The sequence below is a fragment of the Sabethes cyaneus genome, chromosome 1, assembly GCF_943734655.1.
Source record: "Sabethes cyaneus chromosome 1, idSabCyanKW18_F2, whole genome shotgun sequence".
NCBI classification, from domain to species: domain Eukaryota; kingdom Metazoa; phylum Arthropoda; class Insecta; order Diptera; family Culicidae; genus Sabethes; species Sabethes cyaneus.
Genome location: NC_071353.1, coordinates 150,449,862 through 150,468,034, shown reverse-complemented (window position 1 = coordinate 150,468,034; position 18,173 = coordinate 150,449,862). Strand labels below are relative to the sequence as shown.

The window sequence follows — 18,173 nt, the reverse complement described above, 5'->3', positions numbered from 1 at the left end:
TATGGGAGTGAAAATTAGAACCGTCTTGAGCGCAATTGTTGTCGTCTTGAATGTCTTGACTTATTCTGCTGAATTATGTTGATAACCCGATGGAGTTGATGGATGGTGGAAAGAAGCCAAAGCTTCAAGCAGCTCTAGTACAGGTTTGCTACAAAAGTAAATGAGCCCTTTAGATCCCTTGGCATGGTTCATCAGCTCTTTACCGGCGATGTTTTCTTCCTCAGGTATCAAGCGGTCTGATCGACCAACCTAGTCTAAATAGGCTTTAGCGTATTTTTGAGGATCCTAATCATGGAATAGAATGGTTTTGAATGCTCTGGAATTTGTTGGAGATTCTGCTGGAATTCCTTGTTTTTTAACTCTCGAATTGGCTCCTGGATAACCCAGGAAGACTGTTAGTACCCTGGTATTGGCGCCGGTACACATTACGCAACCTCATCAGAATCTATACGACGATACGTTGAAACTCGATCGGGTTAGCACGAACTACCCGTCGGGGCCGACTGTCCACCGTATCGGTAGGGGCAGTAAGCTGCAGTATCACAGGGTAGTGGTCGGAGCATAGTTCTGCGAAGACCTCTGGCACTGCGGAGATGACACGTTCGTTACAAAGATTTACAAAATAGAGTGGAGATTCTACTTAGTCCGGCGCCAAGATGCTGTAGTGGTCCGCTTCAAAAACTACCGCCAAGATGCACGTTGATGAGGTTTATGTTATGGGTGTTGATTCTCAGATTTCTGCGGATGTTCACATCTCGCCCATTCTATCACTATAAAATTTGTACCCAGCTTTTGTATATTGCTCTGATGGGAAATGTTATAAAACCATCCACACAGATATTGAGCCTTTCTAATCCATAGTCAGTTTACATTTCAATGACCTACTCTGATTGTTCCGTTCCAAATTTGCTTGTTCTTCGATAATTTCGTATTGATTTTTTTGTGGTGGCGATTTTGAAAGCCTGAAAGCCTCCAGTACTTTGCCGGAGGACAGATTAATAGGGTATGGCAGGCTACAAGGGCGTTCAGTTAGAACCCCGAATGTTCGGCATCGTAGTACTGTCCGCTTGAAAGTAGACCCGACGAGGACAAGAAAGCGTTCCAAGATCTTCGTCGGGGAAATGAAGTCCCAGATCAGCAAAGAAGCAATGTATAGACCGCTGATCGAGCCCCATAGCATGCACACCGACAAGAACAACAACGGCCAGCGATGCATCAACTATGCACTGCATAGTATGCAGTTTCCCGAGGCATTCCCAATCAAATGCACTTTCTTTCCCGCAAAGATATTCACAAAGCCACCTGGAGATCACCTTGAACCAAATCGACCATATTCTAATCGAGGGTCAGTTTTTCTCGAACATCACCAACGTACGCTCTCTACGGGAATAACGGGATGCGGATATCGACTCGGACCATTACCTAGTAGCAGTAAATGTGCGCTCTAAACTATCGAAGGTTTATACCTCGCGACAAAGCCGCCCTCCTCGGTTGAATATTCGACCATTAGACAACCCACGAGCTGCCGAGAACTACGGGATTTGGGAGCACTCTTCGGTCCCAATGAATCGAGCGTGCGTCGAAACGAGAGGAAAACGATCTTCAGCAAGAGTAGTCAACTCCTAGCCTTCGCAGACGACCTCGACATCATTACTTGGGACGGCGAAGGCAATCTACGCCAGACTAAAAGCGGAGGTTAGGAGGATAGGGTTACAAATTAATGCGTCGAAAACCAAATATAAGAAGAAAATAACGTGCGCTTCCCATGGACAGTGACTATTGACGGCAATGAGCTGGAAGTGGTTGATGAGTTCGGACATTTGGGATCTCTGGTCACCCTCGACAATAATAAGAGTAAGGAAATTCAACAACGCATTCAAGCTAGAAGTCGAACCTATTTTTCCCTCCGCAAGACGCTTCAATCAAGGAGCATACGTCGCCGTACAGAACTGACAAGGTACAAAACAGTAATCAGACCGATAGTCCTCTACAAACGCAAAGCGGAGAGTGGCGAAGGCGTATGAATCACGAGTTGCAGGCACTACTTGGAGAGATTCCTATCGTACACCTGGCGAAAATTGGGAGACTACGGTGGGTGGCCACTGTCGAATCCAAGTATGAGACCAAGACATTTCTGGACATTGTTCAGTCTAAGGGTACCACTTTTCACCTCAAGGGTCCAAGCATAACGCACTGGGACTTGGAAACGAAAGATGCTTTGTGTGTCTGCTCTACGACTCCCAGACCAGAAGCCGGAGCTATGACAGCCCCCCTTCTGGGATGCTGCGCCTTTTCGCGGCAAGACCTCATAACCTCAAAGTGCGATTCGTGTGGTGTAATGTGGGCGTTACGCGCTGTTGGTTTTATTGGCCTACCACACTGGAGACTCGGAAGAGTTCTTCGAAGTGTTTAGCTTAGCGGTTAAAATGATTCGTATGGTCAGTCAGTAAAGTCATCATTGAGAGGCTTCTTCGCATTAGTCCTAACACAACTCAGGTGGCGAGAAATGTTCTTCTTCATCAGCTTGGGAGTTGAATCAGGCTTTCTTGTCCCGTCTACAAGATTTTGTAACAGCCTCTTGCTGCTTGATACGTTAACGGACAGCTATTTTAGTTGCTTTGGTTCGTGGCCGCTTAATCCTGGCTTCCGCCTTTCTCCGGTTATCGGATGTCTCCCGGCGTGCTTCTGAATTTTTCGACGTGGAAAGTAGATACTGCAGATGGCCAAGTTTATTAGCCGCAGCTCGTTTTCATTGACCGACGCGTGGGGCTGCATCTTCCAATGATGACTTTCAGATCGCGGGCACTCGATATAGGTCTGTTCCAGTCCGTCGCCGTAGAACTCCTCCTGGACGTTGTCGATCCGTTATCATTTATTTATTCATTTATTTCCGAACCGGAAGTCCACGGCAACTCTAACTTACCTCTCTAAGATCTAAGATGTTAGCCTTTGTTCTTCACTTTTACACTTTCAGTTGACTCGCGAAGGCGAAGGATAAACCATGGCACTCGCTCAGTTCCACGGCGAACGCAGTATTCAAAGGGTGGCTAACGCTAGCGGATACGGTAGCACTATGGGCCACAAATTGAAATTTCGGGACAAAAATATTTGCGGTTAAACGACATATCTCAGCTCACTGTGGTCTTCGGCAACTTTTTGAATAAAAAACTGATGCATATCTTGAAGTGGTCGTCCAATATTTAAGCGTTACTTAAACAACAATTTAAGTAATAACTTTTCGAGTAAACTTTTTTTTATCTTTTTGGTTTCAAAATATTAAAGATAAACCAATTTCAAGTATTTTTTCTGAAGATATGAAACTGCCAATTTGTAGGAAATTATTAAAGCTATCTGCCCAAATGTGTATTTCAGAGAATACCTGGGAATAGTGCGGATTTTTTTCTCATACATTTTATAACTTAATAAATATGCGTCCTAGCGTCAAACAGTCTTCACAGAAAATATGTTTTTCAATATATTGAATAACTTTGTAGAACATTTGAAAGCAATAAAATAATCGTGTGCAAGGTTATTGAGTGTAATTGATTTTTAAGTACTCTTTTTTAACAAATCATTATATTTCGCAACCGGTAAGAGATAGATAGTTACTTTATTCAGCAAAGTTGCTTATTTTAGTATGTTCTGCAACTTTTTTTTAAATTATTTAAGAAAACAAAAGTTTGTATCACCCCAATAGGTAAATTCATGGTCACCCTAACAGTGCAGGAAGATGCGCTATATTTTATTATTTTACTTTTCCGAAGACCCGACCCGAAGACTCCGATTTTTTCAAGGGTGGTAAAAATACACATTTTTCATCAGACGGTTTTTAACCTAAAATCAGTTATATCCTAAATTAATGCAGAAAAAGCAAAACAGTCTTCAGCAAAAATATTCCTCTTTTATGTGCAAAATGTTGTCTAGAACATCACATTAAGCTGTCTGTTGAAATAAACATGTTACAAGAAGAAATGTTATTTGAGGGGTCGTTTATAAACAGAGGTCTATTGCTGAAAATGGGTTGAATGTAGAAGTTTGATATCTTCAGAAAAAATACTTGAAATTGGTATAGCTTTAATATTTTGAAATCAAAAAGGTAAAAAAAAAATTTCTCAAAAAGTTATTACTTAAATTGTTGTTAAAGTAACACCTAAATATTGGACGACCCCTTCAAAAGATGCATCATTTTTTCATTCAAAAAGTTGCCGAAGACCATATTGATCTGAGACATGCCGTTTAATCGCAAATATATTTGTCCCGAAATTTGAATTTCTGGCCCATAGTGGGTAGGTTGAGCATTCTGCAAGACTTAAATGAGTCAATAGTAAGCAAATTGGTTTTTATCATTTCTTATAGTAGTTTTATCAAAGCATTGCCATTTATCTGGTTTTATAATGGTTTTCCTTGAGTCAGTTTTGTTTTATAAGATTAACAGTTCTGAAGTATGATTAAAGAAGACTTGAAGAAACACCCATAAACTTGCCTTCACCAAGAATACAATAAATATAAACGGTAATTTTTACAATCGACGGGTGAAATTGTAAATGAAAGTAATGAAACAAAGGTGTTTATAGTACCTCAGAGGTGGTAAGACGTGAGAGGGATAGCCATTGAAGGAACGCTTTGTAAGTATGTGTAGCGTTCCTCTTTACCCAAACTTGGGGATCCGAACCAAGCTATAGTCGGAGCCGATTATAGCCGGATTCGAACCCACTTCCGTTATTTTTGAGTTAATTTTAGATACAAAAAAATGTACCTATGATTTAGTCGGATTCGGATTAATTTGCAGTGGATTTGGACAAATTTGGGTGGGATTTGGATTAAATTTCATTGGATTTGGATGATTTTGATCGGATTGATTTTTTTTTGGTCGGATTAGATCGATTTGGTGGGATTTAGACAAATTTAGATTGATTTGGATTGGATTCGGACAAATTTGGATTGGGGTTGCACTGTTTTTAAGTAGTTTTGGACTAATTTCGACTGGATTTGAATTAATTTGAACTACATTCGATTTGGAATGATATTGGATTGAAATTGGAAAATTTTCGATTGGATTTGGACTAATTTAAACGGATTAGATTGATTTTGGCCTGATTTGAATTGAATTCGGACAAATTTCGATTGGATTTTGATGATTTTGGTCGGATTTGACTAATTTAGATTGGATTTGAATTAATTTAGAACGGGTTTGGTTTAATTTAGATTGGATTTGGAGATTTTGGTTGGATTTAAATTGATTTAGCTGAATTAGATTGATTTTGGACTACCGGTCTCGTTCTGATTCAAACTTAGAACAGTCTCAAACTTCAAATACTTAGAACAAAATGCTCGTTAGTATCGCTAATATGATAAAATAATATGCTTATATTGTATGAATGTTAGAATGTCCTCTATCCGATGGTATACAATAAACGTAATATTTTATCATATTAGCGATACTAACGAGCATTTTGTTCTAAGTGTAAGTGAATTTGGAAAATTTCGATTGGCTTTGGACTAATTTGGTCGGATTTGGACTAATTTAAATTACATTTGGAGTCCAAATTTTGGACTGATTCGGAATTGAATTTTGTTTGGATATTGGATTTGAATAATTTTGGCACGATCTGGACTAGTTTGATTGGAATTGATCTAATTTGGACCTTTTTAGATTAGATTTAGAATATTTTTTGATGGATTTAGATAATTTTGGTCCACATTGAATTAATTTGGTAGAGATTTGGACTAATTTAGATTGGGCTTGGACTGTTTTAAATTGAATTTGGACTACATTAGACTGGAATTGAACCTATTTGGTCCGATTGGTATTAATTCGGCCGATTATAGATTAATTTGTACCAATGCAGATTGGAGTAGTACCGATTTAGATTGGATTTGGACTAATTTCTGTTGGATTTAGATGATCTTAGTCAGATTCGTATTAGCAGCCAATGGACGAAATTTGAACCAATTTCGACTAGATTGGGATGAATTTGATTAGATTTGAATTAATTTGGTTGGATAATATTTTAACTTGGATTGAATTTGTAATATTGTCGATTAAATTTGGACTAATTTATAATGGATTTGGACTAATTTGGAATGAATTCGAACAAATTTCGATTGGATTTAGACTAATTTGATTTTAATCGGATTTGGATTAATTTCGATTGGATTCGGATGATTCCAAACCCAAATTCCCAATTAATTTGAATGCTTTTGGTCGGATTTGGAATAATTTGGATCGGATTGGCACTAATTTGAATTGGATTTGGATTGAATTTGGACTGCATTGGACTGGAGTTGGACTCGTTTGGTCGGATTTCTATCAATTCTGCCGATTATAGGTTAATGTAAACTGATTTCTGTTGGATTCAGAAGATCTTGATTATATTTGTATTGGAATTGGAACAAACTGGATTGGATTTGCAGGGATTTGGAGTAGATTTGAACCAACTTCGGTGAGATATGGATGATTTGGACTTATTCGATTGGATTTTGAGTTGATTTGGATCGGTTTTGGACTTCTTTAGATTAATTTTGGACGAATTCACTCTGGTTTGGAATAATTTAGATTGTATGTGCAGTGATTTTTATTGAAATGGCATTAATTTGGTCAGATTTGCATTAATTTAGAGTAGATTTGGACAAATTTGGATCGGAATTAACCTGATCGGATTAGAATTGATTCAAATTGGATTGGAACTAATTTGGAATGGATTTGGTCCAATTTGGATGGGATTTGGACTAATCTAGATTGCATTTGATCTTGATTTGAATTGAATTTTAAGTAATTTAGACTAATATAGACTGTTTTGGTTTGGATTTTAACTAATTTGATCTGGATTTGGTCAAATTTGGGTCAATTTTGAACGAATTTCGATTAATTTAGATTGTATTGAAACAAATTTTGACCGTTTTTAGGTTGAGTTGGATTGGATTTGGCCCAATTTGGTCAAATTTAGATTGAATTAGGATCGATCTGGTCGGATGTGCATTAATTTAAGTTGGATTTAGACTAATTTGGACATAACTAACTTGTGGAAATTGAGTTCGTGCGCGCTTAATCCGATTCCGCCTTTCTCCGGTTATAAACCCTCCAGATCCTACTTCTACTGCCAAGCCTTGTGGATCGCAGATATTGGTAAACCCTTGAACAACGGCGGGCTGGATTAGAACGAGACTCCACAATCCCCTTATTTAGCGGGGCGGGTTGAGTTATTTTTAGACGCAAGGTCTACTTCTACTTTCGTCTATTGCAGTCAAATCACCGAATGAGAAGTTTAATCTAAATCGTTTTACTATCGGGCCGACGAAATTGTTCAGGTACTTTCTACTTACAAGGCACTACAAGTAACGTTGTTCGTCCGTCAGTGTGTTAGCCGCGATTCATTACGCGGGTGCTCATGGAAAGGCTCTTTTTAATAAATGTTTAAACATATAAAAGGCTCCTTACGACAATTTGTTAATATTTTTAAGCAAAAATAAAAAAAAACATGAAACAAGTTAAGCTAAAAAACAACACGTCATTTCGCAGATGATTCAATGCTAGCAAAAATTGTTGTAGTTAACACCTACGAACCTTGCCAGCTAATAACCATAAACAAATTATAAAGTGACGAAGCAACTAATCTCAGCCCAAGGCAAAAATTACACAATAATTAAGCGACGAACGGCAGCTAGGTAGGTATAGGTACGTGCTAGCCGCTAGCCGCACGAGATTGAGGGCCGAAGCCAGAAAAGAAATGTCATCAGAACTTTTTTTTTCCTCATTACCAACGTACTCGACGAGTCATTTACTGTACAGAAAGAATATATCATTATTATTACCATCATTATCGTGCAACCGTCGGTTGCAGCACCGAAGCACACGGATTTTGTAACCTTTTTGTGCTGACAATACAAAAACAAGGGTTTCCCTACTGAAAACAGAGTACAACAGAGTAAAACGCATCACACAAACACACACCTCACTTATGTAGGCGATGCCTCGTTGGGGCGGTTTCCACCTCATACTCGATCTCCAGGTGTGGCTTGCGGAGTTTCTTCGGTTTCCTCGGGTTAACGGTGGAGCTGGTCGAAGGACCAGCAGCAGCGTTCGTGCCTTTCTTAGCCGGTTTCTTCGGTAGTCGCGGGGTTACCTTCGGTGCGATGTCCTGCAAAGGAAGCAGAGGAAAAAATTTATATTATAAAACCTTTACTCAACGTTAAATCATATTAAAATAGATGATAATATCAGTCGGATGACGCAAAATAAACACACACAAAATTCACACCCCAATGCCATTCGTAAATAATACAACTCGCAATGAAGTATGCGCATATGCAATCTAGAATTTTGTGCTGCCCCGTCCCCGTCCCATGCCATCCCATCCAATCCAATCCAATCCATATGGGGAGACAGGGTAAACAAAACCGGTTTTAATTACAACCGGTCTTTCCGTCATCGATCCAGAGAGGGTGAGCACACAATTTGCAAAGCAGCGACGACTTCAATTCATTCGGCGGCGGCGGTGTCTGCCTGCGCCTATAAAACATTACATTCAAGGTCATCTGCTTGGCTCGTAATCGTATATAGCATGCCACTCTAGGCTCTAGGGCTGTAGGCTAGAGGGGGGTTTTGCATCCGCGTTTTACGCAATAGTGCCGTGCCGCGGCGCGGCCCAGCGCCACATTTATGAGAGCAGGGAATGAGAGAATCGATCAACCGGTCGGCAGCTCAGCTGCCCATAAACTACGATTTTGAACTTGGACTTGAACTTGATCAGTCGGTCAGATCTTTGCTGTTGACCGTTGTGAGTCATTAGCGTGTTTGGATGGCGGTAGATTCGATTAGCACCTCGGGTGGACTTCCTCTAAGTGCGGGAGGTTTCGATGCCTGTTTGTAACTGCTGCATGTACGCTCGCATTTACATCATGACCGGAAAAAATATACGAATAAAACGGTTCATGACCGGGCACATGAAGCCATGAAGCGATTAACTTTTATCCAACAAATGATATCAATTTAGTTTTTTTTTGCCAAACATGCAGACTCTGATTATCAGTACCAGTGTTCCATCAGGTGGGAGTTAATTTCTGTCACTGCCGGTTGATGATGAGTAGTCTTGGCACGTATTCGTTTACGAGTTTTTAAACGGTTTTCCTATTGTACCGTCCATTCCTTCGAGTCACGTACAAAACGGACCGGTCAATCAGTTAATCAGTACTCTCAATAATTATTAAAACGGTTTGCATATCAAATTTGGTTAAATGTCTCACCGTTCGATACGTGTACGTGAAAACCGGACGTGCATCGGAGGAAACGTTTCAGAAGCTAGAACAGACGTGCATTTTTAGCCATTTTTAGTTGGACGATCATTTTTAATAGCGACCTGTTTCGATTTCCATTTTTTGCATTGCAACTTGAAAAATTGACAGCAAGAATCAAACACCACCTTCTTCAGAAGATTTTCAGCGATGCTCTTCTTTGTGCATTGTATTTCAGTTGACCTTTTTTTCTTTTTTTTTGTGCTCCTTTTTTGGCATTTTTGCGGCTAGTTTGAAGTTTTCAGGCTTTTTGTCGTCTTTCTGGTTAGTTTTTTCAGTCTTTTTGCGTCTTTTTTGTTGCTATTTATTGTTTTTTCTTCGTCGTTTTTTCCGCCGAAGACACGACAAAAATTTTGTTGTTCATTATTGTTTGTCGTCTTTTCGTCAATTTTTTTCATCAATTTCGCGTCATTTTTTCATCGACTTACTGCTTTGCTCTTTCGCTTTTTCAACAACTTTTTTCGTTTTACCTTTCTTGTTTTGCTATGTGTTTGTTGTCTTTTTGATGTCTTTACGCCTTTATTTGCTTTTTTGTGTTTTCCAACGTGTTTTATCATTTGTATAGTTTTTATCGCTTTTTGCTATCTCCATGTTTCTTTCAATGTATGTTCCATTTTTGTCGTTATTTTACTTCGCTTTTGTTAATATTTTAATTTTTTCGTTTCCCTTTTTTTGTAACGGGTTTTTATGTGTTTTTAACCCAGATTCACTACTTTACTGTTGTTGTCTTTTTAGTGTTCTTTAATCATTCTCAATTGTTTTTTTGGCGCCTCAACGTGTTCCTTGTTTTTTTTTTTCTCCCTAATGTGCTTCTCAGTCCTTGCGTTAGCTTATTGCTCTGCTTTGCGTTTTTTTAAACGTCTTTTTTGTCAACGTTTGAAAAACTATTCAGCATCCGTTTTATTCGACATCTTTTTTCTTCGTATTTTTGTTGCTTTTTTTTATCTTTCTGTCGTATTTTCGTCCCCTTTTTCGCCATTCTTTAGGCGGTTCTCCGTCATATTTTTGGTTTATATCATCTGTTCCTTGTTGATCCTTCTTTTCCTCATCAAGGGACGATTGCCTTTTCAGCGACTTTTTGCTGTTTTCGTTTCCTTTTATAGCTTTTTTGACGCTGTTTTGGTGTCTTATGTTCTTTTTTTTATTGTTTATTAAACTCGTCAAACTCGTTATTTGGTCATATTTTCGTCGATTCTTGTCTTGTTTTGGCATTTTTACTGCCTTATTTTTAACTTATATGCCTTATTTATTATTTACTAGCTGACCCGACAAACTTCGTATTGCCACAAATTAACCTGTGTTGTACATAAATCATGAATCTCGGATGATCTTTGTCACTTCTCGAGTTTTGCAAGCCCCCCAGTGGGCGGCGCTTCCGACGGCGGGTCACCGGCAACACTCGCGACCGGCTCGTCCTGAATGATCTAGTGTTACTATAGATAGTTTTTGTGGTCTTGTTATTGATTAATGTTTTATGGAAGAGTCTCGAATTTCTCGAGTTGGATTAGTTTTTGAGTTTCGCAAAAATTTCTGTTTTATTTGTATGAGAGTCCATATCCCCCTACCACAGGGGTGAGAGGTCTCTAACTATCATAAAATAACTTCAAGACTCAAAAATCTCCTACATGCTAAATTTGGTTCCATTTGCTTGATTAGTACTCAAATTATAAGGAAATTTGTATTTCATTTGTATGGGAGCCCACCCTCTTAAAAGGGGAAGGGGTCGTAATACACCACAGAAAAAAAATTCTGCCATCTAAAACTCTCACATGCCAAATTTGGTTCCATTTGCTTGATTAGTTCTAAAGTTGTGAGCAAATTTGTATTTCGTTGGAATGGGAGCCCCCCCCCCTCCTAAAAAGGTAAGAAGTCCTAATTCATCATGGGAAAAATGGTTGCCTCCAAAAACACCCACATGCCAAATATGGTTCCATTTGCTTGATTAGTTCTCGAATTATGAGGAAATTTGTATTTCATTTGTGTAGAAGCCCCTCTTGAAGTGTAGAAGGATCCTAATTCACCGTAGAAAATATTTTTGCCTCCAAAAACCTCCACATGCCGAATTTGGTTCTATTTGCTTGATTAGTTCTCGAGTTATGGGGAAATTTGTATTTCATTTGTATTGGAGCCCCCCTCCTAATGTGGGAAGAGGTCCAAATTCATCACAGAAAAAATTCTTGCCTCCAAAAACACCTACATGCCAAATTTGGTTCCATTTGCTGGATTAGCTCTCGAGTTATAAGGAAATTTGTATTTCGTTTGTATAGGAGCCCCCCCCCCTCTTAAAGTGGGGAGGGGTCCCAATTCATCATAGAAAAAAATTTTGTCTTCAAAAACACACACATGCCAAATTTGGTTCCATTTGCTTGATTAGTTCTCGAGTTATGAGGAAATTGGTATTTCATTTGTACAGGAGCCCCCCCTCTTAAAGTGAAGAGGGGTCCTAATTCAACATAGAAAATTTTCTTGCCCTCGAAAACCTTCACATGCCAAATTTGGTTCCATTTGCTTGATTAGTTCTCGAGTTATGAGGAAATTTGTATGGAAGCCCCCCCCTCTTAAAGGGGAGAGGAGTTATAATTCCCCTTATAAAGAGGGGAGGGGTCTCAAATTACCCTAGAATAAATTCTTGTCACCGAAAACACCCACATGCCAAATTTGGTTCTATTTGCTTGATTAGTTCTCGAGTTATGCAGAAATTTGTGTTTCATTTGTATGGGAGCCCCCCCTCTTAGTGGGGGGAGGGGTCTCTAACCATCACTAAAACCTTTCCTGGCCCCAAAAACCTCTACATGCAAATTTTCACGCCGATTGGTTCAGTAGTTTTTGATTCTATAAGGAACACAGGACAGACAGACAGACAGACAGACAGACAGAAATCCTTCTTTATAGGTATAGATTTATAGTGTGGCGTCTTTTTAATGGTTTTCCACTAACTCACAGTGGTCAAATTTATTAGCAATTGGGTAAAAAATGCGTAATTTTTCAAGGGTGATGTCTTCAGAGAAGTTTAATAATAAAATATAGCGCACCTTTCTGCACTATTAGGGTGACCGTGAATTCACCTATTAGGGTGATACGAACCTTTGTTTTTTTAAATAATTTCAAATTAAATTTTTTTCTTCTAAAAGTTGCAGAACGTACTAAAATAGGCAACTTTACAGAATACATTACCTATCTATCTCTTACCGATTGTGAAATACAATGATGTGTTAAAAAGGAGCGCTTAAAAATCAATTATGCACAATAACTTTGCACGCAATTTTTTTACTGCTTTCGAGTGTTCTACAAAGTTATTCAGTATGCTAAAATACACATTTTCACTAAAGACTGTTTGTCGCTAGGACGCATATTTAATAAGTTATATAAAAAAATTGCAATGTTTAAAAAAACTTTTTCAATTTCGGGCAGCTTCGCACAAACCAGACAACCATTAGGTGAAAGTACTATATTTTATCTATAAAAAAATATTTCCATCAGGAGCACTCCAAAGGAATCTCAGAAAAATCAATTGAAAAATGTGTTATTTGTTGATAAAAATTTTTATAACTCATTAATAATGCATCTTCGTGAAAAACAGTCTTCAGAGAAAATGTGTATTTTAGCATACTGAAGAACTTTGTAGAACATTTGAAAGCAATGAAAAAATTGTGTGCAAAGGTATTTAGCATAATTGATTTTCAAGCGCTCCTTTTTGGCACATCATTATATTTCGCAACCGGTAAGAGATAGATAGTTACTATATTCAGCAAAATTGCTTATTTTAGTATGTTCTGCAACTTTTTGAAAAAATAATTGTTTTTTTTAAATTAGGCCATTGCAAATAATTTCAAAAGCTTTTGTCACCCCCCCCCCCCCTCTTGGAAATTGGTTTGAAAAATCAGGGGGCAAAAAAATAATTTGTAAGATATAAGTTAATTTTTTTTATAATATCAATTGTCTGTGGGTTCTACAGCCTGAAAAACTCGAAAAATGAGTGCACGAGTTCAGTTAATGCTTCTAGCACGAAACAGAAATGGAAATTCGAACAACGGAATTTCCGAAAATCGGCCGAAAATTTTTTCTTTCGTTTTTGTCTTTTTTCGTAGATTTTTGCATGGAAAATAATAACATATATATTAAAAGCAAGAATAGATTTGGTTTTCATGCTTCAACTTTAAGTAAAAATGCCTAAAAACCATTTTTTTTTGCTCGATTAAAAAATTCTTTGTTTTTTTTCGCCCCCCCCCCCTTCAGTGGCCCAACACCGGAAGGACAAAAACTTATTTAAATATTTGTAATGGCCTTATTTAGGAAATCAAAAGTTTGTATCACCCTAATAGGTGAATTCACGGTCACCCTAATAGTGCAGAAACATGCTTTATACTTTATTATTCAACTTCTCCGAAGACACCACCCTTGAAAAAGACGCATTTTTTACCAAATTACTAATGTCCGCGTTTTTTCAAAATTTGACCACTGTGCAACTGTTGTTTGTCTAAAGTTGTTTCTAACTGTCTTATGGTGCTTTTTGCATCTCTTCATCACCTTTTTTGACGGGTCTTGTCATTAATTACACGTCTTCTTTATTGTCGTTTCGTTACTTTTGCGTCATCTTTTCGTCGCCTTTTTTCGGATGTTATTTCATTGCATTTTCATCGTTCTTTTGTCATCCCGTTGTTGTATTTTCGTCGCTTTTCATTGTCTTGATCTGGCATCCTTGTCACTTTATTGATCGGCGTCTGTTTAGGAGTTTTTTCGTAGTATTTTTTCATTTCTTATCGTCTTGTTGGAATTTTTATCGCTTTTTTATCACTCGTTGACATTATTTCGAGTTTTTTTGTATATTCCGTCTAGGTAAATTCATTTTTTGCCTTTTTATGCTACCATTTAATCGCCTTTCTATCATCGTTTCATTACCTGGTCGTTGTCTTTTTGTTGTTTTTCCGTTGTATTTTTTTATTTTCCTTAACTTTTTATCGGCACTGTTTTGGTGCTTTTTCATAGCTGTGTTGTGTTATCGTATTTACTATCTTTTCGACGTCTGTTCATCGTTTTCATTGCTTTTTCGCTAAATTCTTGTCATTTTTTTGCAATTTTTCGTCGTTTCATCATTTTTCGGCTTTTTTTTCAACGTCTTTTCCGTTGCGTTTTTTGTCGTCTTTTCATAGTATTCTTGCCATCTGTCTAACGTATTTTCGTCATTCTTTTACCATTTCACGGTTATATGTCGTGGGTTGTTTTTTTTCGTATTTTCCTCATGATTTCGTTGTTTTTTCAACGTCTTTTTGCAGTTCTTTTTATGCCTTTGTCCTTGTTTCCTAGTGGCTTATTGCTTTATTGTCACCGTTTGGTGTCATTTTTTATGTCTTCCTTAGTTTAGTCTTTTATCGTCTTCCGTCGTTCTTCTGTCGCATTTTCGTTGCTTATTATCGTCGTATTTTGGCATTTAGTCGTTCTTTTTTGGCATTGCTAGCCCCCAATTCTACTTTCTTTGCTGTGAAAACTGGACAATTCAATGGAGTAAATTTTCCACCTACGTCCTACGTTTCTAAAGCCAATTATTATAGAAAATGATTATTATCACAGAAAAAATTGACAGTTGATTGTCGGCAACCAAGGCAAAAACAGTCGAGCAACTAAGCTCGATGCTTGGTTCGTACTGCCAGCTCCACTCTGGAGCGAACAAGTTGGACATTGTGATGCACTTGCTTTGCGTCCGCTGGATACAGACCGATTCTGGAGAAAGGCAAGAGAGCGTCGAACAGAAGCCTGGTTCTGGCAAGGTGGACTCAGCGTTCCGGGCCGCCTAGACCCAGGAGATCGGAGCAGTCGTTCAAACGACGAAGAAGTACGCGACCAAAATGGACGGCAACAACTGGTCGTCTGGGAACTGTTCGTTACTCGTTACCCTACCTGTGCAGTCAGGTTTTCCTTAGTACTCAACCATGCTAAGCACTCCATCAGTCCAAAAGTGTGTAGAAACTACTTCGACGTCAAGTTCATCTTGAATTCTGCGAGTCAATTGACTAGAAACAACACATCCTTGTAATTCCAATCTCGGCACGGTTTGTGACTTTAGAGGGGCAACACGGGACTTGAGAAACATGCACCTTTTCCGGAAATCGATGCACCATATAAATCACGCCAGCACATGCTTTGTTGCATCGGAAAACTCATGAAGCTCGACACTACTAAACGTCTTAAGCCCAGGAAAGTAAAATCTAGGAACGCGAATTTCACGTAGCGCTAAAGTTTGTTCAAGCCATTCGGTCCATTTTGAAATCAATCCGTCCGGAAGTTTTTGATCCCAGCCAGTTTGTAAACTGTAGCAACTGGCGCTTAATCGGAACGTCGTTACCGAAACGGAATTTTTCTTCTAGCTTCGGAAAATCCAATCGAAAAACGAACTCATCAGTTCGTAGTTGCCATTCCAGACCTAACACTCGAGCACATCCGCCAGTTTCTGCTCACAACGAAGGATGTAGGATATTCAGTGCTTTTTCACTATTCGAGACAAATTTTACCTGTTTGAAACCGCCGCGGTCGTGTGTGGTTATAACTCGTCGAATCAGTTCAATTGCTTCATCTTCGGTGTTTGTTGAATCCAAATAATCGTCTACATAATGTTGCTTTTCTATTGCTCGTTGTATACCAGGATTCTAATTCTTTAGCGTTGAAGTTTTTTAAGAACTGTGCAATTAATGGGGCTGACGCGGCACCGAAAACCATAGCAGCGATTACATAAACATCTGGTGGATCAGTGCGTTTCATTCCTCTCCAGAAAAACCTCTGAGAATGTTGATCCTGTTGTCTGATGCGTAGGGTGAAACATTTCCTTTATGTCTGCCATGAATGCTAGTTTTTTCTGCCTTCCTCTCATCAGAACAGCAATTAACGGTGGAACAAAATCGGGGCCCTTCAGCAGCAGATCGTTCAGCGAAAATCCATGTGACTTAGCCTTAGCATCCATTACCACACGGAATTTATTAGCACTAACGACACTGAAATGTGGTAGGTACCAGGTATTTGCTGTCTCACGTAGTTCTTCCGCACTCAGCTTTCTGGCGTACCCTTTTGAAATATAATCTTCAATTTTCTGACAGTATTGTTTCGCGAAATCTAAAACAGCATCCATCTTCTTTTCAATGATGGCGAGACGACGGAGGGCCTGTGGCTTACTATCCGGAAATACGAAATTATTGTATCGGTAGATTTGTCCAATCTCGAAACGGTCACCACAACGCGTAAGTGTTTGATTCATGATGTTCAAGGCTCTCTCATCTTCATCGGACATTTTAGAATCATGTTGTTCCAGGCCAGAACTCTACACTTTATACATCTGTTCGATAAGATCCGTTAATTCCACATCGTTTTCTTCGTTACACAAGGAAATGTGAAATTGATCAGCAAAGTTCATTGTAGCAGGTTCGATTTCTCCATGAATTGTCCACCCAAGGTGAGAGCGTGTCAGTTGCAGACCCTTTGTAGAATACTGCACAGTTTTCAATGGATAAGGCCAGCATTATTTGATCCGATGAGGATTCTAGGCACGGCATTTTGCATAACAGCTAAACTCTGCGCATCCAAAAGTGGATACAATTTCTTGATACGTTCGATGTTGAAATTTACTCGTGGAAGGTTCATATTTTTGACTGTTCTAACGTTTTCCAACTCGTACCAGTTCGTTTGCTCACTAGGACCAGCGATATGTAATGAAACCAATTTGGATTCATTGTCATTGTGTGAGATTCCATTCGTCCAGCGATATGTTATAGGTTTGATGGGTCCATTGAGGTTCATTTGCTTCGCAAGCGATGCATCGATCATAGACAGTGACGATCCTTCATCGAAAAGAGCATAAACATCGCGAACTTTACTCTGGCTACGAATTTTAACTTTTCCCACTCTGAGTAGCGTACTTAGACTTCTCGCATTTACGTGGCACAAATTATCTGACGCAGGTTTTCTTCCCCAATTCCTTTCTGGTTTATTGATTGCTTCTTTTGATTCTTTTGACAAACCGAACAGGTTATGTCAGACCGGCAGTTTCGTCGAGAATGGTCGAACTCTTTGCGATCTTTCCTGCCGAATACTATAGGATTCATACTTGCCGACTGGTTTTCCATTTCTTCTTCCAACCACCGAGAAAATGCTTCAAAATCGACAACTTTTTCTTCTCTCAACAGCATAGCCTTGTGCCTTGTCCACATTTGTTTGCTGAAGACAGGCAACTTACCAGATAGATGTGAAATGATTTCAGGGTTCATCAAGTACATTTCAGCCTTTATATTCTTCAAAACTACTCCTGTTCCAATTACAATGCTGAAGTACGAGCGGAAGGATTCTATGTTGCCATCTCTTACGGGTTCTAGGTTTCTGAGTAGTTCTAATCTGTGTGCAACCACCCACTCAGTACGCCCAAAATTAGATTTCAACATTCTCATTATCATGTTAACATTCTCAGGAGCAGAAAGTAATGATTCTACAGTTCTGCGAGCTTTTCCTTGTAAGGCAATATTCAGTCTTCGAATGTCTCTATTTCTATCAGAAAGCTTGCTTTCGGCAGTGGATATTCTAAATTCATTTTCGAAAATCGGCCAATCCATAATATTCCCCGAAAATTGCGGTAAATCTCCGACATGGCGACTTTGTAGAGCTTTAGTAGTACAGCAGCAGGTTCGGGTGTAACAGGTTCAGTTGCGGGATCAGGTTTAACAGGTACAGTTGCTGGATCAGGTTCTTCATTATTAAAAAATCTTGCTTGGTTCACCCATTCCTGTTCACGTTCAGTAGAGCTACGGGATGAGGTCCCACAGCGCGAACGTATCTCACTAATCTGTAATGCACGTTCTCGCTTTCTTTTTAGGTATTCAGTAGTTTACTGCTCCTTTTTAAGTTCC

General features: G+C 38.9%; 1 protein-coding gene across 1 annotated transcript in view; it reads right to left on the bottom strand.

Moving 5' to 3' along the window:
- The window catches only part of LOC128732968 (protein MAK16 homolog A), an 80,739-nt gene that overhangs the window by 58,432 nt on the left and 4,134 nt on the right, over nucleotides 1–18,173 (bottom strand). Inside the window, exon 3 of the mRNA XM_053826464.1 lies at nucleotides 7,952–8,138. Coding sequence (XP_053682439.1) covers nucleotides 7,953–8,138 — 186 coding nt within the window. The 3' untranslated portion in view covers nucleotide 7,952. The remainder of the gene's footprint in view (nucleotides 1–7,951; nucleotides 8,139–18,173) is intronic.